We start from the raw sequence: 25,187 nt of genomic DNA on the forward strand, positions 1-25,187 counted from the left end.
GATGCATATTAGAATGTAACTGAAGCTAAAGCGTGTTTAAACTGTATAGAAGTGTGGTATTTAGTGCAAAATTATGATAGATCTCTACAGAAGCATCTGCCCCCAGAAAACGTGATCCCCATTTAATTAGCCATTCCAGAGCCATCTGTATTTCAGCAACATTGTCTATCAATGGAGGAGGGAAAAATCCACCAGGAGCAGCTGGAAACATTAGTTTATTGAAAAACAAAATTACAGCAATTCTAGAGAAACTTTATAACAAATGGATCTGTCCCTTAAACAACATCGACTCTTGGGCCTGGGGGAAATAAGCCCAGATACTGTGGAGTTTTGCTTATAACTCCTACCAGATGAAACCTGTTTCGGTTAAATGTTGTACTCTTTTGTAAATGGTCATGTGTGTTTTGTTGTTTTTGTTTGTTTGGTGCTTTAAATAGCATTTAATTTCACCTGATTAAGGCTGCAGTCTTATACACACTTCCCTAGGAGTAAATCCCACTGAACATAATGGAATTTACTTCTGAGCAAAGATGCACTGGATTGCATGGTAAATCTGGCACCCAGAAAGTTGTGTGCAATGTGATTTTTTTTTAACGTTGAGAGGAAGTGGGGTGGTTGAGGAGACACCTACTCTTTAAGGGACAGTGGAGGTGAGAGACAGTGGAATGGGAATGTACATATGATTGGTAGTTCTTTGATTCTTCCTCCCAACATGTTAATTTAAATGCAAAGCAGGCTTAGAAATCGTAATTAAGAGAGTGGTCACATCCACATCATCCATTCAAAGCACTCTTATACCACTTTAACAGGCATGGCTTCCTCCAAGGAATCCTGGGAATTGTAGTTTGTTAAGGATACAGGGAATTGTAGCTTTGTGAGGTCTCCTAACTACTCTCTGCACCATTAACAAATCACAGTTCCCAGGATTTTTTGGGAGAAGCCATGATTGTTCAAGTGGTATAAGGATGCTTTAAAAGTGTCTGTGACCTGGGAAGAAGGGAGGGGTTGTTGAACCTTTTTGCCTGTTCTTCTGTTCAAAACTATTTCTACAACTGCTTTCCCATTTCTGTGGAAAATGATGCAGGTGCTGCACATCATTCTTAAAAACATCTGGGGCATTCTGAATAGTCCGGGGGCAGGAAGGGAAGGGAAGGACCAGTGGGAAGCTCCTTTCCTCTCCATTTGTCCTCCACTCCCAATTTCAGCTTTCTGTGGCTGCTTTTTGTTTAAAATATCCAAAAGCAAAGCCAGGGGATTACCCATGTGTACAGTTGGCCCCACCCCACCCCCACCCCTGCAATGTGCTGTGGTCTCAATCCAGAGTTTTCCAAGAAGCAGGGTTGCAGTGGCAATGTGGTTGGCTTCAACCCACAGAGCATCAACTTTGCAATGATCTCTGTTGATCAAGCAGTGAAGTGAAATAGGTGCATGGGGGGGGGAGGGAGGAGAAGTACTGGAGAATGTGGTTGGTATCTAACAGAATACTAGAATTTTCCTCTGAATTTGCGGCTTCACTTTTGATTAGTATTCACAAATAATGGTTGGTATCGAACAAAACAGATACGCTATCACAGGGGCTCTTTGCTGTGCAATGGAACTTTCCCACTCTTTCTTCCCCACCACCACCCCATACTTCCACTAAATCTGTTCCCCAAAGCCTCCAGGACAGAATTCGAGGTCATGGAGGTGACACATGGGGAGATGAGAGACTGGAGAAGTTCCACTGAGCAGAACTGTTTCATTGGATACCCAGTATCTGTGAATATTAATCAAAAGCTACGCAGCTCTTTCAGAGGAAAATGCTCATATTTTACAACTCCTGAAACAGACCAAGCTGCAGCAGAGAGGAGACTGAATGTAAATCTGCTGTAAGTGTATGAAGGAGACCTTTCAATCCTGGACAGGACCCCTAGGCCAAGCGGTTCATGCTTCTCTCCCCCGAATACCCCATACTGTTTTGGACACTCTTTCTAAGGGTATAACTGCATATATTATGTCAGTTGAATACTATGTTAATGCAGTGATTGCTAATCATGACCAATCACATAATGATTTTAACAAAATTAAACACCAGGTGCTTTGAGTACTGGTGCCAATGAAATCTCTCCCTCCCCCCCCCGTACAACATGCAAATTCCCACGTGTGTGGGGTTGCTAATCACATCATTAGTGTGGTATGTAGCTTGTTAGGACCTCCTAACCCTCAATGGCTTTGCAGAGTCTCTCAACTGGTCTTCAGGTACATGGGTGGGGTGGGGTGGGATCAGATCTCTCTCCCTCTCATTCAGAAGGGGCACTGTGGGCTGCTTCGTATATTACTATTTTCCTACTCTAAGATAACCCCTGTACCTTATTGCTAGAAGCACGCCACACATTATTTGCATACTGAATAGAGACTGTTCAAGCAGCCATGGGACACACCAGTACACTGTGGTTCACCCATGACTGTAACCCTCTACCTTCTGGTATGAACTTTTCCACAAAGGAAACTAGTTAGGTGGGGAGTGACCCTGTACCACATTTTAACGTTTGGGAGAAGCACGCTGAAGGAAGATCCAGGGCACTAACACGTATAGAATTGCACACAACTTTGTTGGGTTCGCCAACATACCTCCCAGCCCACCCATGATTGAGTCTATCTCATCCCACTGGTGAACTGGGATGAGCACCTGATGCTCTCAGGTCTGGGCTTGCTGGTATGATCGTGTGTATATGGCTTATTTTAATATGGTTCATGAGCGAAAGAGACATCAGTGGCTCCCAAACAGTCTCCGTTCAATACATATACATATATATTTATAATACACGGTTCTTCTTTTTCTCCTATTAACAAAACAAAAAGCCTAACCAAAATCACAGCTGTTGATGAGTATGCATGCCAGCAGGCAATGGAAGTTCTCCATAACTTTCCCCCCCTTTTTCACACAATAAGGGCCCCTCAGCCTGCCATTGGAAGTAGTTGGAAGAGTATGGTTGGATTCAACTCTAAAAAGGAGGAAAATTAACCCCAGAAGAAGGGCTATAAGAAACCAACTTTTTAAAGTGCAAGATTCTAATCCAACACAAAAAGGGGTGTGTTGGCAAATTTAGAAGTTGTCCAGTTCCATTCTAGAGGGAAGGAGTACCCATCCCTAGGATGAAGCAACTACCATCCTAATTTTATGATGAGGGAGTCATTTCTAGGAACAGAAAAAATCCTACCTAAGTGATTTGATGAAAGAGCTGGTCCATTATACAAACAGGAATACATCAACTTTTCTCTAGAAAAAGTATGGACTCTCGTAACACACCTGCTGAAGGAAGAAGTCTCCACACGGACTCTAGAGGGAGGGAGATTACAGCTCAGCTTCAAAAGGAAGGAAATTTCCAGTGAAATTTTAGAATAAGAGATTGCCCTTAAAGGAACAATCTTAGAAAGGAAATCGATTTTGGAAAAGGTCATCCCAAACGATACCCTACATTCTCTAGATTTCACACTACCAGAAGAGCAGTGAAAGCAGCAGCGGAAGGTGCCCAAGATGGTGGAGAGGCCCCTTTACAAGCTCATTTTGAGGAAGTCGTAATCAAGGCTAGCTAGAACTAGCCAGCAGAAAAATAAATGAAGCAATCTTTGTTGATTAGCCATTCATTCCTCAAAACCAGGAACACACAGACACACACTCCCTGCTCACCCTGTTTTCTGCAACTCTCTCCTGCGTTCCCATAACAGAAAGGACTGTCTGAACCACTTCCCATACATTCCCCATTATAAGTCACACCTATCTAATACCAGGGATGCCAACTTGAATAAAATATTGGGGGGGGAGGGGCCAGGTCACGTGACACGGTGCACGCACACTATTTGAATGGCAATGCCCATCAACTGGGCAGGGGCAGCCCCCTCAAATGTTATATTGGTGGGGGTGAAGACCTCTCAGCTCCTAGGAGTTGGCTGCTTTGCCTCACACACTTTGAACAGTCACTTCTCTCACTGCTCATTGCTTTCTGCCAGACAACTTGCTTTTCAGTGATAAATTGGAGCAAACGTCAATCCAGAGAAAACCTGATTGCCATTTGCTCCGGTTTAGTGATAATGATCTGGTTTCTCTGAGGGCCAGCGGCACGCGAAGGCCAAGCAACTAAATGAACATTTTTGTGTTGTTTAGTCGTGTCCAACTTTTTGTGACCCCATGGACCAGAGCACGCCAGGCACTCCTGTCTTCCACTGCCTCCCGCAGTTTGGTCAAACTCATGCTGGTAGCTTTGAGAACACTATCCAACCATCTCGTCCTCTGTCGTCCCTTTCTCCTTGTGCCCTCCATCTTTCCCAACATCAGGGTCTTTTCCAGGGAGTCTTCTCATGAGGTGGCGAAAGTATTGGAGCCTCAGCTTCAGGATCTGTCCTTCCAGTGAGCACTCAGGGCTGATTTCCTTCAGAATAGATAGGTTTGATCTTCTTGCAGTCCATGGGACTCTCAAGAGTCTCCTCCAGCACCATAATTCAAAAGCATCAATTCTTCGGTGATCAGCCTTCTTTATGGTCCAGCTCTCACTTCCATACATCACTACTAGGAAAACCATAGCTTGAATTATACGGACCTTTGTTGGCAAGGTGATGTCTCTGCTTTTTAAGATGCTGTCTAGGTTTGTCATTGCTTTCCTCGCTACATTAATCCTGCCATTTCCATCGCATTCCCAGTCTTCCTAGGCCTCTAATTCAACTACCAAATAGGGCACCTCCCAGCTGCACAGTTCCACTGATCTCTCGGAGTACAATTGTACTCCTAACAATTTGTAAGAGAAACGCAGAAGTGATATATGTTGGCAGAACGAACCTCATCAAAAAATGCTCCAAACCTCAAAAAATGGCTCGCAATGTTTTCATGGATCTTTAAATATTAATGCAGCTTCTAAAAATGCACCCCTGTGTATTTTAAGCACAATTGTGATAGCTGACCTGATAAGGTACTGGCACTTATGGGGCTAGGGGGCCCTCACCTTTCAGAGGTTTGTGTCCCCCTGCCCATTCTTGGAACCAATCCACGAGATCGTGGGTTGGAAATTCTTCTGATATTGAAAGCCTCATTATGTGGGAACAGTTTCCTCAGGTTCCTGCTGCCTTCACCCAGGCCTTCTGGCTGCTAAAAATCTTAAATAAAAACCCAACATTATGTCAGTCAGGTTATACTTGAGATCTGTCTACTTTTAGGATTACTTCTGTTGCTGTTCTTTTCAGCTACCCACAAGCTTTAAACCAAGGAAAGCAGCCTGACCTTTCTGCCTCTCTTCGGCTAGGAGCTATGATAAACTGGTTTGTGTGTGTGCTGAAGTTTTAAAACCTAGAAGTCTATAAGGAGTTCTCAGTAATATACCTCAGTGTCAGTTTGGGTTCCTAAAGGGAAAGTTGATTTAATTACTGGTTTTCTTTCATTATTATTATTTATTTTAAAAAATACATATTGCAAAATAAAGCAATTTCACTATAAAAATAGCAAGAGAAAATCAGCAATTAAAGTCTACTGGAGCAATCAAGAGAGGCTATTCAAGGTGCAATTAACAGGCTGTTATTCCATAATTACCAAACAGGCTTCATCAGGTGGAAGAAATAAAGCAGGCTGAAGCTACAAAAGGAAACTTGTGCTTAATGTTGGTGGGCCTTTCTTATGACTAACAATAGGAGGATCTTGACTATGGATAATATATTGTGTTATATTAAATTTTACCATAATTCTACTTTCCACTAAGGCAGGGGTAGGCAACCTAAGGCCCGGGGGCCAGATGCGGCCCAATCGCCTTCTAAATCCGGCCCGCAGATGGTCTGGGAATCAGCGTGCTTTTACATGAGTAGAATGTGTGCTTTTATTTAAAATGCATCTCTGGATTATTTGTGGGGCATAGGAATTTGTTCATTATAATTTTTTTCAAAATATGGTATAGTCTGGCCCACCACATGGTCTGAGGGACGGTGGACCAACCCATGGCTGAAGAAGGTTGCTGACCCCTGCTCTAAGGGCTCATCCACATTTGAACATTATTTTGCTGTTACTCCACACACACCTTCAAATTATACCAAACTGGTCCACACCAGCATACATTTGAATTTGTATATGAGGAGAAACTTAGGTTTTTCCAGTTCACACCAGTAGGCGTCCTTTTTAATGTTTGTCCCTGCCTTCTAATCTGCGGATTCTGTAAAGCCAACTAAATGCCGACAGGGCATGCACACAAATTTCCCTGCCCAAGAAGTGTACAAAAGCACACAGGCAATTGTAAATTTGCTTGTGCAATTTTCTGGTTTTGTGCAAATCTGAGGAATCAAAAGAAAACATATCTATATCTAATAGATACACATAGCTAGCTAGAAATATGGCAAGTGTTATTTGCTTGGGCAGTTTTCCAGTTTTGTTAACATCTGAGGGATCCAAAGCTATAGAAATATAAAGTTAAGCTCCTAGTGGTGCTTACTAGCAGGCTATAGAAAAGACATGAAAGCAGTTGTAAGCTCTCAGCACATTTTTTTTCCAGATAGCTGCTCTATACATCAGGTGTTGAATTTGTTCATGTGATTTGCTCATGCAGCTTTCTGGTTTTGTGCAAATCTGAGAAATCAAAAGAAAAATATACATCCCTCCATTCAGGAGAAAAACAAAAAAAGAAACGAAATCCTTGAGGAACTAGTGGGCATAGAAAGGGGAGCAGCAGAAAGTGACAGTTGATCCACCCACCCAGAAACACTGAAACAATTCATTTGTGATCCTGAGTGGAGTTGTTTGGAGTCTGATTTCTCCCAACTTATTTAATTATCTCTGCATCAGGTAAACCTGAGTTTACAGAGCAGAAGCATCAAGGCTGGTGTCATTTTAAGGTAACATCATGTGGACTATGCAAATTAAACAGGAATGCAAACACACAATAAACTGGTGTGGTCAAGCCCTAATTGTGTGGAAACAGTGTCTCCTTAGCACTAAAGGGCGCTAGTGTGAAAGCAGTAGGAATTCAAAACGTGCTGCGCACAATCCTTTGCCACATGCTTGGGATCTCCTACAGATTAGTCCATGTGGAAAGAATTCCCACAAGGCTGTAAGTTTGAAAATAAAATGGACTGCTCTCTGATTCAGCCCAGATCCTGCTCCAGAGTTGCAAGTCCTCAAATTAGTTACCTACCAAGTGCCCCTTTCCAACAACGCGCTCTCGCTCGCTCTCTTTTGGGAGAATATTGTACCCATCACCATTGCCTCTTTCAAGGTTTTGCATTGAGAAGTTCACAAACGAAATATATAACCCGCCAGCCCCAGAAAGAAGAACGGGGTGAAGGTGGGGGTTCATTAGCCCTTGATTAGAGTTTGGTAGGGAAGAAAAAGGGGTATGGTACTGAACAAGGAGGAAAAGAGGCAGAGATGTGCGCAAGATGGCTTTAGACTGCAAGAGGATCATTATCTGCCCCTCCAGGGGCTACCGGGGTGAATTACAGTACCCTAAACTACAGCCTGGCACTGCTATATGTACAAGTTATACAGGGGCCATCAGGGACAGCTAGAGAGAGAAATAGAGACAGGCTGTAGCTTTTTCTGAACTGGAAAAGGACCTCTAAGAAGTTACATAAGAGCAAGAGTGAAAGCTAAAGTAATGTCAAAATGAAGAGAAAATAAAGTGATCAAAACTAAGTGCTGAAACAAAAATCCACCTGTATTTGGAAACGGATGACATTTGAAAGAGTCATACATTTCCAAAATCTTCAACATCTCACATATTTCTGATCTCGGCAGCGATGTTTTTTGATATACTGCCCAGAATTTTATCCCTAAAACTTGATTGTCCCTCTGACTAAAAGTCCGTTGCCAAGCTTGTTAATTTTGAGGTATACAAACCTGCTGATATAAATTCAGTACTTCACTTTTTTTCCTTTCTAGTACAAATGGTGTCCCTTTCTCTGCCCCAGTCTGAATGTGCAGAGTCATTCAGAGTCAGGGGAAAAATAGAAAGCAAAAATATTTCCACTATCAAGCATGTTATTTTAAAAATACTTTCTATCATTTTTTTTAAAAAAAAGAAAATTAGGTTCCCCTGCAAAACTCCACCCGTTGACAGAGGTAGGTGAAACAAAACTGATTTACATTAAATCCTATACATGTCTACTCAGAAGTAAACCCTACTGAGTTAAATTATACTTTCTTCTGAGTAAATGTGCATAGGATTGTAGCCTAAATTGACAAAAGTAGCATCTGAAAATAAAAATTCAATCTAGGGACACTTCTTTCAGCTAAAACAGCCCAGAACGTGAAATAAATATTTAAAGAATGAAATTTAAGACTCAGGAGGGAGGATACTATTAATAAAACCAATTCCATTTAAAAATACTTTTATCTTTCATCTCCTGCTGAATGCTGGCCATACTCTTTATATCTTCTCATTTAATTAAAAAAAACAAAAAATATTCAGAAAAGTTACTAGAAAGAAGATGTAAAAGTGAATTTTTTAAGAGTCCTGAGCATAATTGGGGGCAAGGAAAGGGAGGGATAGTGGGAAATTTGTTTATTAGAATAATGTTTGAAAGAGCCGAGACTCCTTTAAAAGCTACACTCACGAGAACCAAAGAACAGGCATTGATGGATACCCCCAGTAACTGGGAGGTAAATAAAAAGCACTAGAAAAATTGACAGAGTGCTAGCGATATATAAAGATATGTACAGCAGAAGCAGGGAGAGGGTGGACCTGACCCTGCCCTAGATCCCTTACGGGCAGAGTCCTGGCAAGGTTATAAAACAAGGATGGGATGTGTGGGGTGAGAGTTGCAAAGGGTGTGTGTAAAGCTCCACTTCCTGCACCTTCAAGTAGTGACCAAGCTCAATATTGGATGCAACAAGACAAGAGGGCTGCCCACCATGACCCCCTTTCTCGTCTTGGAGTGCATGTCAGGAAGGAGCAGGGAGGGGGCTCACATCTGTTTCCTTTGCCACGGCATGAACAAATGGTGTGGCCATGCCACCAGATCCTTTATGCCCTCATGTTGTGCACCAGTAGGGCCAGATGCCCCTGGCCCTCCTACAAAGGTGCTGGCGTGAACTAGGTCCAAGGTGTTGATCCCAGCCATAAAACAGATGAAGCCCCAAGGAGGTGACTTCGTTCGAAGTGGATGAGCTCAAAGCAGTCAGTGATGTCAACAAAGGTGGATGAGGCCCACAGTGATGAAGTCACTAAAAGTCAACATCATTGCAGAGCCTGGCTACTTTTGATATTGGTAGCTACTGGCTGAATCCATTGTGCTGAAATCATCAATAGGTGACAGGCACAGGAACTTTGACATCATTCTTAATCATCAAGATTGGCAGTACTATCATCAAATGGTTGACAAGGCCTTTTCAAACATTGGTACGACTGTTTTGCCCCAACATCATACAGTATTGACAATACCTACACATCTGACGCCATCAGTCCATGTGATGCCCTGATGGGTTATATCACAATCAATATACTGACAAAACGTTCTCTCCGTTGACATCATCTATAACTGACAAGTCACATAATGTTGATGTCATCAAAGGTCCACAGTGTTGACACCATCAAATGTTGATGGTGTGGGCATCAGAGGTCAACAAGACCCACAGCGCTTACATCATCTGCAGCTGACAGAGTCCACAGTGTTGACACCACTGATGGTGTTGATGGTGTCAGTTGGTCAATGGAGCATCCACAAGGGTTGGCAATGCTCACAGCGCTTGGAGTACCAGAGACAGAGTTTGCCAACCTCATAATAAATCCACAGCGGTTGTCTTCAGTCTTCAAAAGTCTGAGACAAAGCCCACAGAAATGATGCCATCAAAGGTTGACGGACAACACTAGTGTTGTTGTTATCAAAGACTGATGGGACCTGGCAATTATAACATGACCCAAAACTATCACCAAGGCTACGTTATTGATGGTGTGAAGGATCCACAGGTCTCTTTCAGCCTTGATGTAATCAGATCTGGACAGCAGTGATGTCAACAGACTATGGGAAGAGATAGCAGCAGAATCTAATACATGAGACCTACTAACTTTGACATCTTCAGAAACTGACCAAGATTGTGCAGTAGGTTTCCTCTAAGAAACCAAGCTGGCCTTGACACCATTGCATCTTGACCATGAGCCGTAGTGTTGATGTCATTAAATACTGACAGCCAACGTCATCATCAAAGATTGTCAAGACCTGGCAGGTCGGTTGGACACCATCAAAAGCCAGTGAAGACTGAGATGGTATCATTATCAAAGACCAGACTAGGACTTGACATCAACCAAGATGGAGGCCATAGGGCTTTAAAAAAACAAAAGGAGCCCCAAGATGGTGAGCACCAAAGAAAGGGTGGGGTGGAGCAGAAAAGGGTAGAGAAATATGGCCTTGGAAAGTCAAATCAACCTGAGTTGGGGATTAGGGGCCTCTCACACGGTGACCTCGTTCTTGCTGCCAGTAGGGAGGTGTTGGGTTGGGTGGTGCCCAGGGATGAACTGGACTTGATCAATGGTGCTTTGCCTCTTGGCTGCAAAGCCTTGGCGCCGGGTGGCAGCCTGGCTAGTACTGCCTTCCCAAGGAGCAGATGCCTTGGGGGAGTTGTTGGAGGTGGGGTGAGAGTTCTTCATCATCACGTGGTGGTGCTCAAGCATGGGAGTGCTGCTGGCGCAGACATTGGTCTGAGAGACGGCCTTCTGGTGGCCCAGATGCATCTCCTGGAAGGGACCTGTGCGCTGATGAAGACGCTCAGGAGACAGCAGGCGCTCCTGAGAATGCAAGTTTTCGCGGGAGAGGAGGTGCTCGTGAGATATGACGCGCTCTCGAGGAATAGTGTAGTCGTAGTGAGATGGGCGGTAGCTTCCCCCTCCACCGCCACCATCGGAAAGGATGTGTTCCTGTGACATGACGCGCCGCGGGTTGTGGGACTTCTCAGAGTAAGCATCCGTGTCGTAGTTCATCTTCATGGCATGTAAGGGCAGAGTCCCTCGGGTCAGTTCGGCAAGATGCCTCCGTTTGGCATAGAATTCATCCAAGTCCTTCTCAGCTGCTGGGAGGTAGGGGAGATAAGTAAGATGTCACTGAATGATGAAAAGGTGGACTAGTGGATGTGACGAAAGAGGAGGGGAAAACAGACACCCTCCACTCCCAAGAAACACAAACACCTCATGATCGGTATGTGAAATGGACTGATGAAGCAATAAAATCACATCTGATTTGGCCCTCAAACAATTTATAATACATACATTGGCTAAAATTCTCATTTGCATTATAAAGGCAGTTTTTCTTCTGCACTATCAACAGCCAAGCACGTCACATAAGGAGCCCAAGAGAGGCTCAATGGCAATGTAAGCCCACGTTTGAACATTTTCAGAATAGAGGAAACAGGGTCAGGGATGATACTGCTATATCATGAAAGAAAAAGGCTCAAGTTATTAGCCTTTGGAGAAGAGCAGCAACAATATCCTCCCAGTATTCCCTTCCTAAATGCTCCAGCTTACCCAAGCGCTTGAGTGAAGAATAGCGGTTAAGTTCTGACTTGACGGCTGTCTCATATGACGGGGGCAGATGGGAAAGATTGTGGAAAGAACGAGAGCAGCTGAGGGTGTTGTACTTCGTGGTTGAGTGGCTGGGCGTGTGGTTCACATGCCAATCTTTTAGGGGACAGAGAAAGAAGAGAAAGCATATTAGTTAAACTCAGACTGACTTCCAGGGCATTTGGAGTTTTAGTAAGACGAGTTGCTTCCATGCTAGCTATTTAGTCATTTGTCATTTTTTACTGAGCATCCAAGTGACAATGCTGACAACCTTTGGCATTCCCATATTTATTATACTGTCGTCCTACACTCTTGTGGACATGGTTAGTGATGGCTGTTAAGTTCCCCAGAGCATGTGCTTAATTCAGACAGTACCTGGTGAATCCCTAATTTTTGAGAAAGGCAAGGATCCTTCTCATCATTAGGCTTCTCCTGTTGGCTCTGTAAACAGCATTCAAGTTAATCCTCAACTCAGGGCCAGGCCACACATGAAGCAAGGTGAAGTGACTGCCTCAGGCAGCAGGATCTACCGGACAGCAGGTCCTGATTTTCATCTTTCTTCCCGCCTCCTTGTTCCTGATGTAGATCTTCCCTCACCCCTTCTTCCCTGGCGGGGAGAGGGTACCATTTTTGGGTTTGCCTCAGGGGCCAAAATGTCTTGGGCTGTCTGCCTGAACTACACACAGCTTCCCCTTCACGGTGCCTGCTGTCTGGAATCTCTCCCTTGATTCACCTTCACCTTAAGGACATAAGAACACAAGGGGTGCAGCTTGGATCTTTTCAGCCCCCAAAATGGCGGGTGAGTGAGGTCCCTAAAAAGGAGGATTGGCAATTAAAAATGATAGACTAAGCAGAGTTAGCAGGTCTAACAGGTAAAATAAGAGAGCAAGAAGACCAAGTATGTGAAGAGGAGTGGGGAAACGTTGTGGAGTATTTGGAAAATAATTGTAAGCAAGTGAAAACACTGGCAGCATTAAGGTAAATTCAGCAGCATAATATATAATAAAGGAAGAAAGGGGAGAAAAAGATCTAAATGGATATATAAGAATATGCAGGAATGGTGGGAAAATTAAAGGAACCAGGGATGGGGAAGAAGGGAAGTCGCTGCATGCTTTTATTAAAAGAAAGATATTAACGGTGGAAATTTGTACTTGAATGTGATTTTGGAAATGGTAATAATGAAAATTATAAATAAAAATAAAAAACACACACAAGGGGAGCCCTGCTGGATGAGGCCAGTGGCCCATCTAACCAGGTGCCTATGGGGAGCTCCAAAGCAGAACTTGAGCACAACAGCACTCTTCCCTCCTGTGGTTTCCAGCAACCAATATTCAGAGGCATATAACCTTCAACAGGGCAGGTACAGCATATCCATGAGGATTAGTAGTCACCGATTGCCTTATCCTCCATGACAACCTCATCCACCAAGAAGACCTTGGCATTTCCTCTCCTGATTGCAATCAACTCAGCTGCAAGTGGAACACCAAGACAACCAAGAGCAGCCGACCTTGCTCTTTCTTCCCTCACCCTCAGAGTGGCTTTTTCCAACTAAAACATAATTGCAGCACCAGTCTTTCCAGTGTGGGCTTGCAAAATGTGATAGATATGTGTTGGGGCTGCCAGTTGCCGGGGTCCACGTGTCCTGGCAGGGCTCTTCAGTGTTGCCATGGAGGCAAGTGGCTGGGAAGCTGCCCACCATTTTGGTTTTCCCACAGTGCCCTAGCGCAGTGGTTCCCAATTGGGGGTCCATGTGACCCACCCAAGGGGCCCATGGCACCATTCACATAACAGTAACAACCATAGGACATCAAAATTATCAAAAGTCTGTGATTGGCTTTTGAAAAACAAGGAGTTTGCAGTACTTAGCTAATTGGGAACCACTGCCCTAGAGCATTGTTGGAACGTGAAAATGATATGTGATTCATTCCTTGCCTCAGCCCCTCTCTCAGGGCCAAACCACAACAAGGGGAACAAGTCGGTGGGTGAGTGAGCAGAGGGTTGGGACCACTGACATGTATGGGAGTCCACCACAGGTTGCTTTGTTAGACACCCCTCTCCTGTTAAGGAGGTATTCTGCTTTTCCATGAGTTGACTTCCCTCCCGGCTGTAGCATTATTAACTGGTCTTAATTGGCAATTTCCTGTTTCCTCACAGCAGGTTCTCTACTAACTCGTTTAGTCTTTTCTGCGTGAAGAACTGCTTGTTCTTTTGTTATTTATCCTCCATTATTGTCATAGCTAAATAATTTGTAAAACACAAAATAATGCCTCAGTAACAAAACAAAACAAAAAATACTCTTAAATTGTTTTGCACTAAACGTACGCCTATTATGGCCAAGCTACTTGCACTTGTCTCACTGAGACACATGACTCGGTAGAAGGCAGCTATTGGGTATGAGCAACCTTGCATCCCTCCAGTCAGTAGAGGGCAGTGTTGAGTCTAACAAATGATAGGGCAACTACACTTTGTGGTTTCCCACTGAAACCTAAGCTGCAAAAACTTTTAGAAGACATCTAAAGGCAGCCCTGTTTAGGGAAGCTTTTAATGTTTAATAGGTTATTGTATTTTAGTGTTTTGTTGGAAGCCGCCCAGAGTGGCTGGGGAAACCCAGCCAGATGGGCGGGGTATAAATAATAAATTATTATTATTATTATAACCCTTCCTTCTGCATGCTTCTATCTCCCTTTGCTCTCCTTCTGCACGGGGCAGCCATGAAACTGTCTCTCATGTTGTAGACTTAGAATCAAAAGCCATCTTTGTGGATAGGAAGTAACTCTTAAGAAAAGAACCTTTTCTCTGTACCAGTCAGAGTCCCGTCTTATTTTATTTTACCCTTCTAAACCATGGCAGTGATGTACAAATAAAACAGATGATGGGTGGCGGGTTAGCTCCAGCTTCCAAGCTCCCCACCCCTCCACTCTGCTAAATACGTATAAACTTTAAGCTGACAATTTGATTTTAAAAACGTATCAGCAGCTTCATATGAACCATGCAGGGCTGGATTCTGTGTGAAAAGTCAAGAGGTGTTCTAATAAAGCCCCATCCTCAATTACTTCAAGCAGGGGCAGCAAGAGAGTGTAGCAAAGCAAAGGAGGCTTGGGAGACGGGGAGCCTGCCTGGGAAATCTCCTGCCTCCGCACTGGGCTAAGCACTGAGCAGATTCACTTCCATCTGCCAAAGCACAGTGGCTGCCAGGATCAGCAGTCCTGAGATGAAACTGACATTCTCCTCTCTCCATTCCTCCCCTCTCCTCTGTCTGCTGTGCTGGAAAGAGAGAGAGGGGCGATTCCACCTGGCCGTCCCCTCCCACTCTGTTCCCAACTCAATTCTGCCTTCTGCAAATCCATCCATTTCATCCCCCCCCCCAATTTATACTCAGTTATCCACGTTTCCATGTCAGTTTGTAGTTTTGTCTTAATGAGAACCCACTAGCATTTTAGTGTGATGTTATTTACATTTTTGTAAACCACTTTCCTCTGATACACAAGATTCAAACCTCATCTTAAATGCAGCCATAGATTTTGTTATTGTTTTCCTAGGAAACTGCAAGGATGACCTACATGAAGCGGGAGGCACATTTGATAAAATCCCATTTATCCAATCTGAGTTCCGGATCAGGTGAACATGGCACAGAATCCCAGAATGGTTATGGGATGTCTGTTCTGGTTCCCCAGTAGCATTACTGGAAAAGCAATAGAATGAGTACAGGATCAACTGAGGCTTCTTCAGGTGGCCACTTTAAGTGGACAACTGTAATGTCAGCCCTCCTGATTTAAAAACAGCTGAGGGGGGGAGGCAGTGGGTGGACCATTTGGGCAGCGTGGACCCTGCATGCACCCAAGCCACCCTGTCTCTCCCAGGAGAGATGTGTGGCTTGGGCACGCTGCAGGCCCCACGGTGACACCTGGGGTGGCCCACACCCCCCTTCCTCCACCCCTGCCCCCAGGGGATTAAATACTGAATTAGACTTTAATTGTTCTGTTTAAGTTTCTTGTTCAGATGGCTGTTGTTTGTGTTCTCCTTGCTATATATTGGATGCTGTACCTTTAAATTCTACATAATTCTGTGTAATTCAATGCACCTGCTAGTGGCCTTCACAATGCTACTAGGTTTTAGCCAACAGTATCAGCTTGCTACACTTTTGAGTGACAGCTGATCCACGGTTATTTGGTGTACCTTTGTGGACATTTGACTTGGTAATGTATCTGTTATTGTATCACAACCCATTATAGAATGTGCAGGTATGTCATTTCAATCACTGTATTTTATTGTAATGGATTTTATTTTATATTATTGCCAGCGGATGAAGAACTTTTATTGAAACAGTCTATTATCCTGGAAGGACTGTTCTGTTGTTGTTGCTTTGTTTAGAGCACCCTGTTCCTGTGTTTGGAGAACCCCACCATCATTCTTCTGTGTTGCTGTGCTTATAGCACCATCTCGCTCCAGCTCACTCTCGGCAAAATTTTGTATAGGATATTAACTCTGGAAGGCATTTAGCCTCAATATTCAGTGATTCTTTACGGCCAAATTCTAATCTGATCATTTCTTTTCATGGAATATCTACTTGACTCTTACTAGTTTGTGACTCCATGTAGATACTGTATGTTTTCTGATTGTGAATTAAGAAACAGTTATAGTGTTATATAAATATTGTTAGTATACTATTAGCCTACGTGTTGCTTTGTGTATGCCAGATTATCCGCATGGAGGAAGCAGATCAAGGAAATGCCCATTTTCTCACATATTGGATTTTCTGTGGCAGGAAATTAAGCAGCTCAAAGTAGTTTAAGTAGTTGGGAAAAATCCCAAGGTAAGTGCAAATGTTGGAAAACATCATGAGGACACTCTGAGAAGTCTGAATGGACAGGACAGGGTGATGATGGACAGATCTGGAAGAACCTTAAGTAAGTCAGCTTGAAATATCATCCTGCTCAATACATCTTTAGGTAGACCAGTAAGCTGTTTTATTTTATTTTATATACTCACTGCCTGTCTGCTCGTTTCCCTTTATAATCTTCTTTAATAAACTTACTCAGTTTGGAACTTGGGGCACCAATGGATTTTGTAACACCCAAAGGACAGAGGCCACTTCCAGACTGTCACAGTTTTCAGGTGGGATTGAATCACCTCCCAGTAAATTCAGGTTGCACAGTTAAAGCTGATTTGGCGCTTTTGTGAAACAAACCCACTTCCCCAAAGGATCAGGCTTTTTGGAATAAGGAAAGTGGCAGGAAAAGGCAGAAGAAAGTACAGGATAACACTTGCTTGACGCAACCTCCCCACAAGCAAATCAGACTGAATGCTCATAAATTAACCAACATCATCTAATATTTCCGCAAACAAATCAGGCTGAATTAAACAGCTCGTTTTGAAGTGACCAGAGTGCTCTCCCTGCTGCCCTGACTGCTGGAATTACCCTATGGGCTTTAAGTTCATGGAAAGCAGGATGAAGGATGGGCGTGTCGTTTGACTGTTGCAGACTCTGCACGTGGTCTGCAGCCTCCCCCTTCCCAGATAAAGGACAGATCGTGAAGCTGAGGCTCCAATACTTTGGCCACCTCATGAGAAGAGAAGACTCCCTGGAAAAGACCCTGATGTTGGGGAAGATGGAGGGCAGAAGGAGAAGGGGACAACAGAGGACGAGATGGTTGGACAGTGTTCTCGAGGCTACCAGCATGAGTTTGACCAAACTGCGGGAGGCAGTGGAAGACAGAAGTGCCTGGCGTGCTCTGGTCCATGGGGTTACAAAGAGTTGTACACAACTAAATGACTAAACAACAACAAGTAAAGACTATCCTGTTTCAATGAGCTTCCAACTAAAGTTGGTTTGCTTCCCTGATTAGCTTTGTTGATCTTATGCTGTATGCCTCCTGACTCTCTGTTTTATGGTGCTCAAAAGTATAATGTTCAGGGTTTAAAAACTGTTGCATGCCACTTCGGGGGCAGGAGGACTTTTTATCCAAAAAGCAGTCCACCATCATTATTATTTTTAATTTAAACAAATAAATAAGTCAATAGAGAATCAGCAAGTTGCTAAGATGTCACTCTGCCTAGTGACATCTGCCTAGCTGCTCCCAGCACTTACCCAGAGTGGCCGTGTGATGCTTGGGGCTGTTGACGTTCAGGTGGATGTAATTATGATGCATGTTATCTGCAAGGCAAAAACAAAGCGAGAGAAAGAAGTGTGTGTATGTGGTGGAGCGGGCCATGTTAACAACGTTCACCTGCTAAGGCTGGAGATCATTTTTATCTGCCTCGAGCAGCCACTAGAGGTCACCCAACACAGACTAAAAATGTCCGCTCCAAACCTGCAAACAATTCTGGCAACCTTGGTCTGCAGGGCCAGTGTGGCTGCATTAACATTAGCTAGATTATTTATTTGTTGCTGGGAAATTTCACAACCGGGTTTGGGCTGGGAGAATATCAGCGCAGGCTGGTATTGTGATCAGACCTAGGCATGCAAATTGATCACACCATCGTTTGAAAGGGATGAATGATGCATGCTTACATTGAATGTAAGAAGGGCCCTGCTTATGTTCAGGTGAAAGTCCCCTCTAGTCCAGCCTCCTGTTCTCAAAGGTGCCTATGGGAAGCCCAAAAGCAGAACCCAACTGTGACTGCCCTCTTCCCAGCCGAACCAGACCGCAGCTGCATTCTCCCCACCTGCTCTGTACGCAAGGAGGCAACTAGAGCAAGGCAGAGCAGAAGGTAGATCAGGATCTACTGGAGGTTTTGCGGGAGTTTAGCAAGGGCTCTCTGACTCCCAGTTGACAAATAATAGCAAGAAACCTTTTTTAAAAAAACAAAACCCTTCCAATTAAGCTACTAAAAAAGAATGCTTGGGGGGAAACCAAGAGTGGATTTTTCTGTGGAACGGTTGGTCTTCCTGATACCGTTAATAGATTCCTGGGACTGAGTGATCTGCTCAGAGGCACCCTGTTCCTTAATCCTCAGCATGTTTCTTGTACCTGGTGGACCTTAGGTCTCTAGGGAAAGAAACAAAGGCGATCTTACAAGCCTGAAAATTGCCCACCCCTCTCACAGAACATACATGGCTACCATGCTTTATTTGAGGGTTGAGAGGGAGGGAGAGGTTGAAGAGGACAGCCTGGCTTCTGTCATTGGAGCCCAATAAATTCAGGAGACGGATCTGGGGACCGCCAAACCCTTTCCCTCTCTTTCTGCAGCCATTTGAGGATCTAGGCATGAAGGTGCCATGGAAGGAGGACCCATGCCATCTGTTCCATTGTAAGCCTTACAACTTCCACCCTTGGCAATAGGTGAGGCTGGGAGAGTACGATTGACCAAAGGTGAATGAGCTTCAAGGTTGAGCTGGGATTTGAACCAGTCAAAGTCTGACACACTCTGGCTCACAATTAAGATAGTACTACACTGTTACTACGGCAAGTGGGGTCTGCAGCAAAATGTTGCAGTGTACCCTCCCTCCTAAAAGGAGTTGTGTTGTTTCAGGTTCCAGCCAGCCATACCTTCCACACAGGACATTGCACTTTTCTCACTGCCCCCTGTTGGGGGCGGTGGAAGTGCAGCCTTTGGGCTCCCCACCCCCAAAATATTTTTTGTACTTCTGCAAACCTTGGGGGCCTCCCCCCCAGCATGCTGGCGCCTCACCCTTGTTTGCCAGTGGCCCTGGTTTTGCCTACAACTTCGTTGGCACTCACCACCCCTGAGTTTGCTACTAAAACGAATAACTGAGGCCAGGTGTGTCTGGGCTCCTGGGAGAGAAGGGAGCGTTTAGCAGGGAAGAGGGAAACTGCAAAAGCGCCTCCTGAGCACTTGAAGGCTTTTCTTTCTACCTGGAAAGAAAACAGTTCATGTCTCAATAAGGCCCTCCCCCCACAACCCTAATATTAATCTTCAAGCCGACACAAAGACAGCCAGACAGCTAGAACCAGTTGCTATGGCAAACAGGCTGTTTCCCCACAAGCTTTTGCAGCTTAATTCCTGCTGAGAATACACACACACACACACACACACACTCCAAAGAGCAGGAGTTAACATATTCCAACAAAAATAGTAAGAGAAGGGGCTAGAAGTAGATCACAAAGAAAATAGAGGATAGATTCCAGGAAGATTCCTGGGGTCCATGGAGAGGCCAGCTCAGGCTGCTGTTGGAAAATGGGGTGTGAGGCCTTCACCTCTTTTAAAGGAGCCTTGTTCTTGATCCCAGTTTTGCTGGCTTGGGAGGACATTTTTTTGTTACATTTATATGGCATTCCTTGCTTCGGAGGGCTGAGAAGGGGAGTTCCCAATTGATTCCTCATGGGGGTTGGTGCATACGTTAACACGAAACCATGGTTTGTGCAAACTTTAGCTGAGACTCCAAACCGTAGTTGGTGTTCCAAGATTTACCATAGTTTGTGCAATTTCCTTCCCTCCACTTTCCTCAATATTTCTGGATGCTATCCCACACTGAAGCCTCTGAGAGTGGAACAACGTAACCATGGTCATTGATTCAGATGTGACACCAAATCACCAGTTTGCAAACTTGTGATTTCAGGTTCTGATCTGGCTGCCACTCACAAACCATGATTTGTTGGAAAGCGCTGGTTCATACCAGTATAACAAAGCCTTGGTTGGGGTTCTACAAACCATAGTTTCGGTGTTACATCCAAATAATCTCACTTAGATATTCAGTGCACTCACACAGTATTGATTAAGCCAGGCATAGGCAAACTTGGCCCTCTAGATGTTTTGGAACTACAATTCCCATCATCCCTGACCACTGGTCCTGTTAGGTAGGGATGATGGGAGTTGTAGTCCCAAAACATCTGGAGGGCTGAGTTTGCCTATGACTGGATTAAGCCAAGGTATTGGCTTATTATCTCTTTTAAGCCATGATGCTGCCATCATAAGGGGTTGGAGGTCAAATACCTGGTTATACAGTCCAAGATAACCATCTCTTTTACTCCCCATGGTACCCCCCATGGAGACCCTCACTTTCCTTCCTTTACCACAGTCACCCTTCTGGCAGTTGAGCCCCATGCACCACTTAGGTTGCCAAGTGACCAGAAAGAAAGAAACACAGATCCTGGCCTGCACTTGTGCTTTTAACAGCAACTCAATCAAGATGAAGCTTTTTCAGAGATGGGGACAGTGTTGATTAGGATGGATGATATTAAATAAATCCTTCCTTGAATTCTAATAAAAAATTCTGCAGATCAAGCTGTTGGGGAAGGTTGGTAGCTGATCCAGGATTTAGCAATCTTAAGCCACCGCTCGCCTTGTCAGGCTGCCTGCAGTTCGCTGCCTCTCTTACCATGGCTGCTTTTGGACGGTTTCACTGTGTTGTACAGGTTCTTCGGGGGACGAGCTGAACCGTTGTCTTGGAAGTTTGAGTTAATGACAAGGCTGTTGTTGCGTTCAGAGCACGAGCTGCTGCCTGCTTGATGCCTGAGAATGTCAACCAGTGCCCTGGCCAGGAAAAGAAAGGAAGTGTTAGTGAAAGGGACAACAAGGCACGTGTTTGGGCTGGATTGAGGCACTTCATTCATAAAATCATAGAATTGTAGAGTTGGAAGGGACCACAAGGACCATTAAGTCCAACCCCCTGCAATGCAGGAATCTTTTTGCCCAACACGGGGCTCGAACCCACGACCCCAAGTCTCATGCTTTACCAACTGAGCTATCATCCCACCTTAGTATCTTTACAGTATAGCATGATTCAGTGAAGGTTTATCCAGCTTCACTTGCTTGTCCTTATGGCAAAAAAACTCTGCCCCAGGTGCTGGCGGAGGTGCAAGAGAGCTCTCCCGCTTGTGCAACTGGTGTTCAGAGGCATACTGCATCTGATACTCAAGGTATTACAGAGCCATCGTGGCTAACAGCCGTTGACAGCTTTCCATAAACATGTCTAAACTCCTTTTAAAAGGTAAAGGACCCCTGACAGTTAAGTCCAGTCGCGAACGACTCTTGGGTTGCGGTGCTCATCTTGCTTTACTGGCCGAGGGAGCCGATGTTTGTCCGCAGAAAGTTTTTCTGGGTCATGTGGCCAGCATGACTAAGCCACTTCTGGTGAAACCAGAGCAGGGCATGGAAACGCCGTTTACCTTCCCGCCGGAGCGGTACCTATTTATCTACTTGCACTTTGACGTGCTTTTGAACTGCTAGGTTGGCAGGAGCTGGGACCGAGCAACGGGAGCTCACCCCATCGCGGGGATTCGAACTGCCGACCTTCTGATCAGCAAGCCCAAAAGGCTCAGAGGTTTAGACCACAGTGCCACCCGCACGCCAAAACCCCTTTTAAAGCCAACCAAATTGGGGGCCATTACTGCATCACTTAGCAAACCCCATTGTTTAACTGTGTGCTATATGAAGTACTTCCTCTTATCTGTTGTGAATCTTCTGAGCTTCATTTGATGACTCCAGGTTCTTTTATTCCTTTTTTTTAAAAAAATGATTCTTTTTAAATTATTATTATTGTGTAACAAAACTCATGCCTTTTCTAGTTCTACAATGCCCTCTAAGCAGAATTTTTCAAGTGTGGCCTCACCATAGATTTGTGTAGCGGCATTCTGATACGGAGTTTTATTTGCAATCCCTTTTCAGTCCAATGCAGTGTTAGAGCACAGCGAGTTACTGGCCCAGGTCCTTCTCTAGAACAGAGGATATGTGTTTGTACAGTTAAATTAGGACTTGTAGTTCATCAGAGAGGTTTGTTCTTCCCTAGACAACATCCTCTAAAGAACTACCAGTCCAAGAGTTCTCTCTGCTTAGGCAAGAGAGAGAGACAGCTGGTGGTGAAAGGGACAGACGCCACAGGAATTGAAGACATTGATCCGAGAGAGAGAGAGAGAGAGAGAGAGAGAGAGAGAGAGAGAGAGATGGTGTTTCTGGTAGGATTTACAGCAGGCGTTCTGCTATGGGGCAAGAGCAATTAAGGCACCCACCTATTTTGTGAATTTTGTGAGTGTGAATTTGCAAAAGAAACTGACTTTTGGGAGGTAATTCATGATTTTGCAACAACAACGAAAAGGTCATGAACATAAAGCTTTAAAGCAAATTGCTCTATCAATAGAATGTTTCAGCTGTGTTAGTCCGTTAGAACAGCAATTGTTACAAAAATTCTGAGGGGACACAGAATTCCAACCTGGAGCCATTCTGGGGACAGAATCCCAGTCCAGCTCTGAGCCCCACTGCCAGCTGAAATGCTGCCAGGCTCACGCCACAGGGCTGAGGAACAACTTTTGACCCCACCTTGCAGCCTGCATTTTTTACCTGGGCACGTTGAGCTCCCTTCCATGCGGTCTCCTTGAGGCTTTGCTGAAGAAGAATTTGAGCCCGACTGCCACGGCTAAGGTGAAGCTGATGACCCCACAGATCACATACACGGTGCTGTTGCCCGTCTGCTTGCTTCCGTTTGGCACATCGGGCCCGTTGGTGGCTGTGCCGGCAACGGTGGTGGCAAACCACTGCGGGCTGTCGCGGCACTTCCCTTGCTCCAGCCTCCTGGACCGGTCCTCGCAGCAGAAGCGATACTGGCACGTGCCGCAGCAGAAGCGGTAGCCCCCCGTGGTGCAGTTGAACGCCGCGTCGTACTGCCCCATGACATCGTAGTAGCCTTGGCAGGTCTCCGAGGGCCGCACCCGGCTTGTGCCGGTGGTTGCGTTGCTGCTGGATGACGTCAAGCGCTTCAGGTGGGCCAGGAAGTTGGGCAGGCCCCAGCTCTGGTTTGTGTGATGTTGGGCCTGGATGACGGCCAGAGCGGTGCGTCCCCCCAGGGCTTCCAGGGCCGCGTACAGCATTACTGTCAGCAACTGGTACATGGTGGGTGGGAGAGTGCCGAGCAGCTCCAACGTTGGGGTTCAGATAGATGTTTTTTTAAAAAAGCTTATAAAAGAGATCCAGGAAGAAACACTGCAAAAGATGCAAACGAGATTGTTAGAACATGAAAAGAAGCCCTGCTGCATCAGACAAGAGGTCCCATCTGTTCCTGTTTCTCACAGTAGCCAAGCAGATGCTTCCCAGGAAGAATGTGAAGGCAACACTCTCATCCCTGCTGGATAGTCATATCCCCCACCACCACCACCACCACGGGCATCTGAGATTCAGAAATACACTGCTTGGCCATGGAGGTTCCATCTGGCTCTCATAACTAGTAGCTGCTGATAGAGCTATCCATCATGAATTTGTCTAAAAACTATCTTAGCTCATGGCTTTTCCATGGTGAGCATTAAGCTGTGTAATGCTCTCTTCTAAGAGCTCTACAGACTGCCAGTGTTTTGAAGGATGGATTCAGGCATATTTTAAATCTATTTTTACCCAAGTGGGATTTGAGAAGCCCCTTTTATGTGTTTGTATTTTTCATGTGGCGATGCTGCAACATACCTGTTTTGACTTGTCCTTTAGTTTTTGTAGGCATAAATTGTTGCCTAGAGGACTAGGTTAATAGGCAACTAAAAATGTAAATAATAAAGATAAACAGTACTATTGCAGCAGTGAATTTCATAATTTAACTGTGCATCACGTTTGGCTTAATTTCTTTTTTTAATTAATACAATTTTATTTTGAACTAGAGTTCAAAATTTTGGCAACATTTTGGCACACACACACAGAGAGAGAGAGAGAGAGAGAGAGAGAGAGAGAGAGAGAGAATATAATAACAACAACACTAAAAAGACTAAAGAAACTCTCTGATAATCCAAATATAAGGTCAGTGAGATAACTAGCTCACAAAGAATACCTATATAAGTTATACCTAATACATATATACACTGTAGTCAGAAAAAAACATGAGTCTCGTGGCACCTTAAAGACTAACCAATTTATTATGGCATAAGGTTTTGTAGACTTGGAGCCCACTTCATAAGATGGATGAAAATATGGGCACTTTATTAAAATTTGATCAGAAGCTTTAAGGGCTTCCATATAGGAAATAAATGGAAACTATGGCACCATAATTGAACAATCAATAGATAGATAGCTGTGTATGTAATAAGGATTAACTGCCTGCTGCACTTCCTTGAGTGTGTTTGTGTTTAAGCATAATCTCCCAAATTGTATTCACCCACTGCTGTCTAGATATGCATATAAAATGAGAAATTCACACTAAGAAGCTGATGGATTTCCATGAGGACTTCTTTTTATAAAATTGCAAACTGATGTTGGAACGTAGAGAACTGAATTTAAGGTTGCAAACATGAGAGATACCAAAATTAGCAGATTAGCCCATCCCTCACCCCCCCTTAGTTGTATTTTATTTATTTTTGTCACAATTGAAAAGTTCCAAAAGCCCTCTCTTTTTTGCTTCCGAGCCCCTAAAAACAGCACGTACTCCGGTTTACTGAAAGTAAAGATGAAACTGATTTGGAGAGATGAATTCTTAATAATTGTTTCCTAGCTTATGTTTGAGAGAGAGAGATAAATCAAGCATAATATTCACGTAATCCAGTGTGTGTGAGAGAGGAGTCAGGGACTGTGAGATGTGTCAGCGCCAATGATAATAGGACAGAGAGTCATGAGGTCCTGGAAGCCAAAGAAAGTGAACCCCAAAGCATCCAAGTTAGCATTCTGAGAAATGTTACTAGATTCACATAAAAAGGCAGAGATGCAGAATCTCATCACACAGATCAACACTGGGGGATGTGGCCCTCCAGACCTCTCTATCTGGCCCACAAGGCTTTTCCTAATCCACACACCACCCCCAGCTGCACCCTCATTTTTGCCTAA

At 44.5% G+C, this 25,187-nt stretch overlaps 1 protein-coding gene across 2 annotated transcripts in view; it reads right to left on the bottom strand.

Annotated features, from left to right (window-relative positions):
• Window positions 1-197: 197 nt before the first annotated feature.
• Window positions 198-25,187, bottom strand: part of SHISA7 (shisa family member 7) — a 38,510-nt gene continuing 13,520 nt past the window's right edge. The window contains exons 2-6 of one of the 2 annotated variants that reach the window (XM_082195457.1): window positions 22,737-23,375; window positions 20,779-20,933; window positions 17,587-17,652; window positions 11,463-11,615; window positions 198-11,011 (exon numbers count right to left, since the gene is read on the bottom strand). In XM_082195457.1, the coding sequence (XP_082051583.1) occupies window positions 10,395-11,011; window positions 11,463-11,615; window positions 17,587-17,652; window positions 20,779-20,933; window positions 22,737-23,284 (1,539 nt within the window). In that variant the 5' untranslated portion in view covers window positions 23,285-23,375 and the 3' untranslated portion in view covers window positions 198-10,394. Of the gene's footprint in view, window positions 11,012-11,462; window positions 11,616-17,586; window positions 17,653-20,778; window positions 20,934-22,736; window positions 24,060-25,187 lie in introns of those variants that run through there. The other variant, XM_082195458.1, reaches the window with a different exon arrangement.

This window comes from Podarcis vaucheri, assembly GCF_965113315.1.
Source record: "Podarcis vaucheri genome assembly, chromosome: 13".
Classification (NCBI taxonomy): domain Eukaryota; kingdom Metazoa; phylum Chordata; class Lepidosauria; order Squamata; family Lacertidae; genus Podarcis; species Podarcis vaucheri.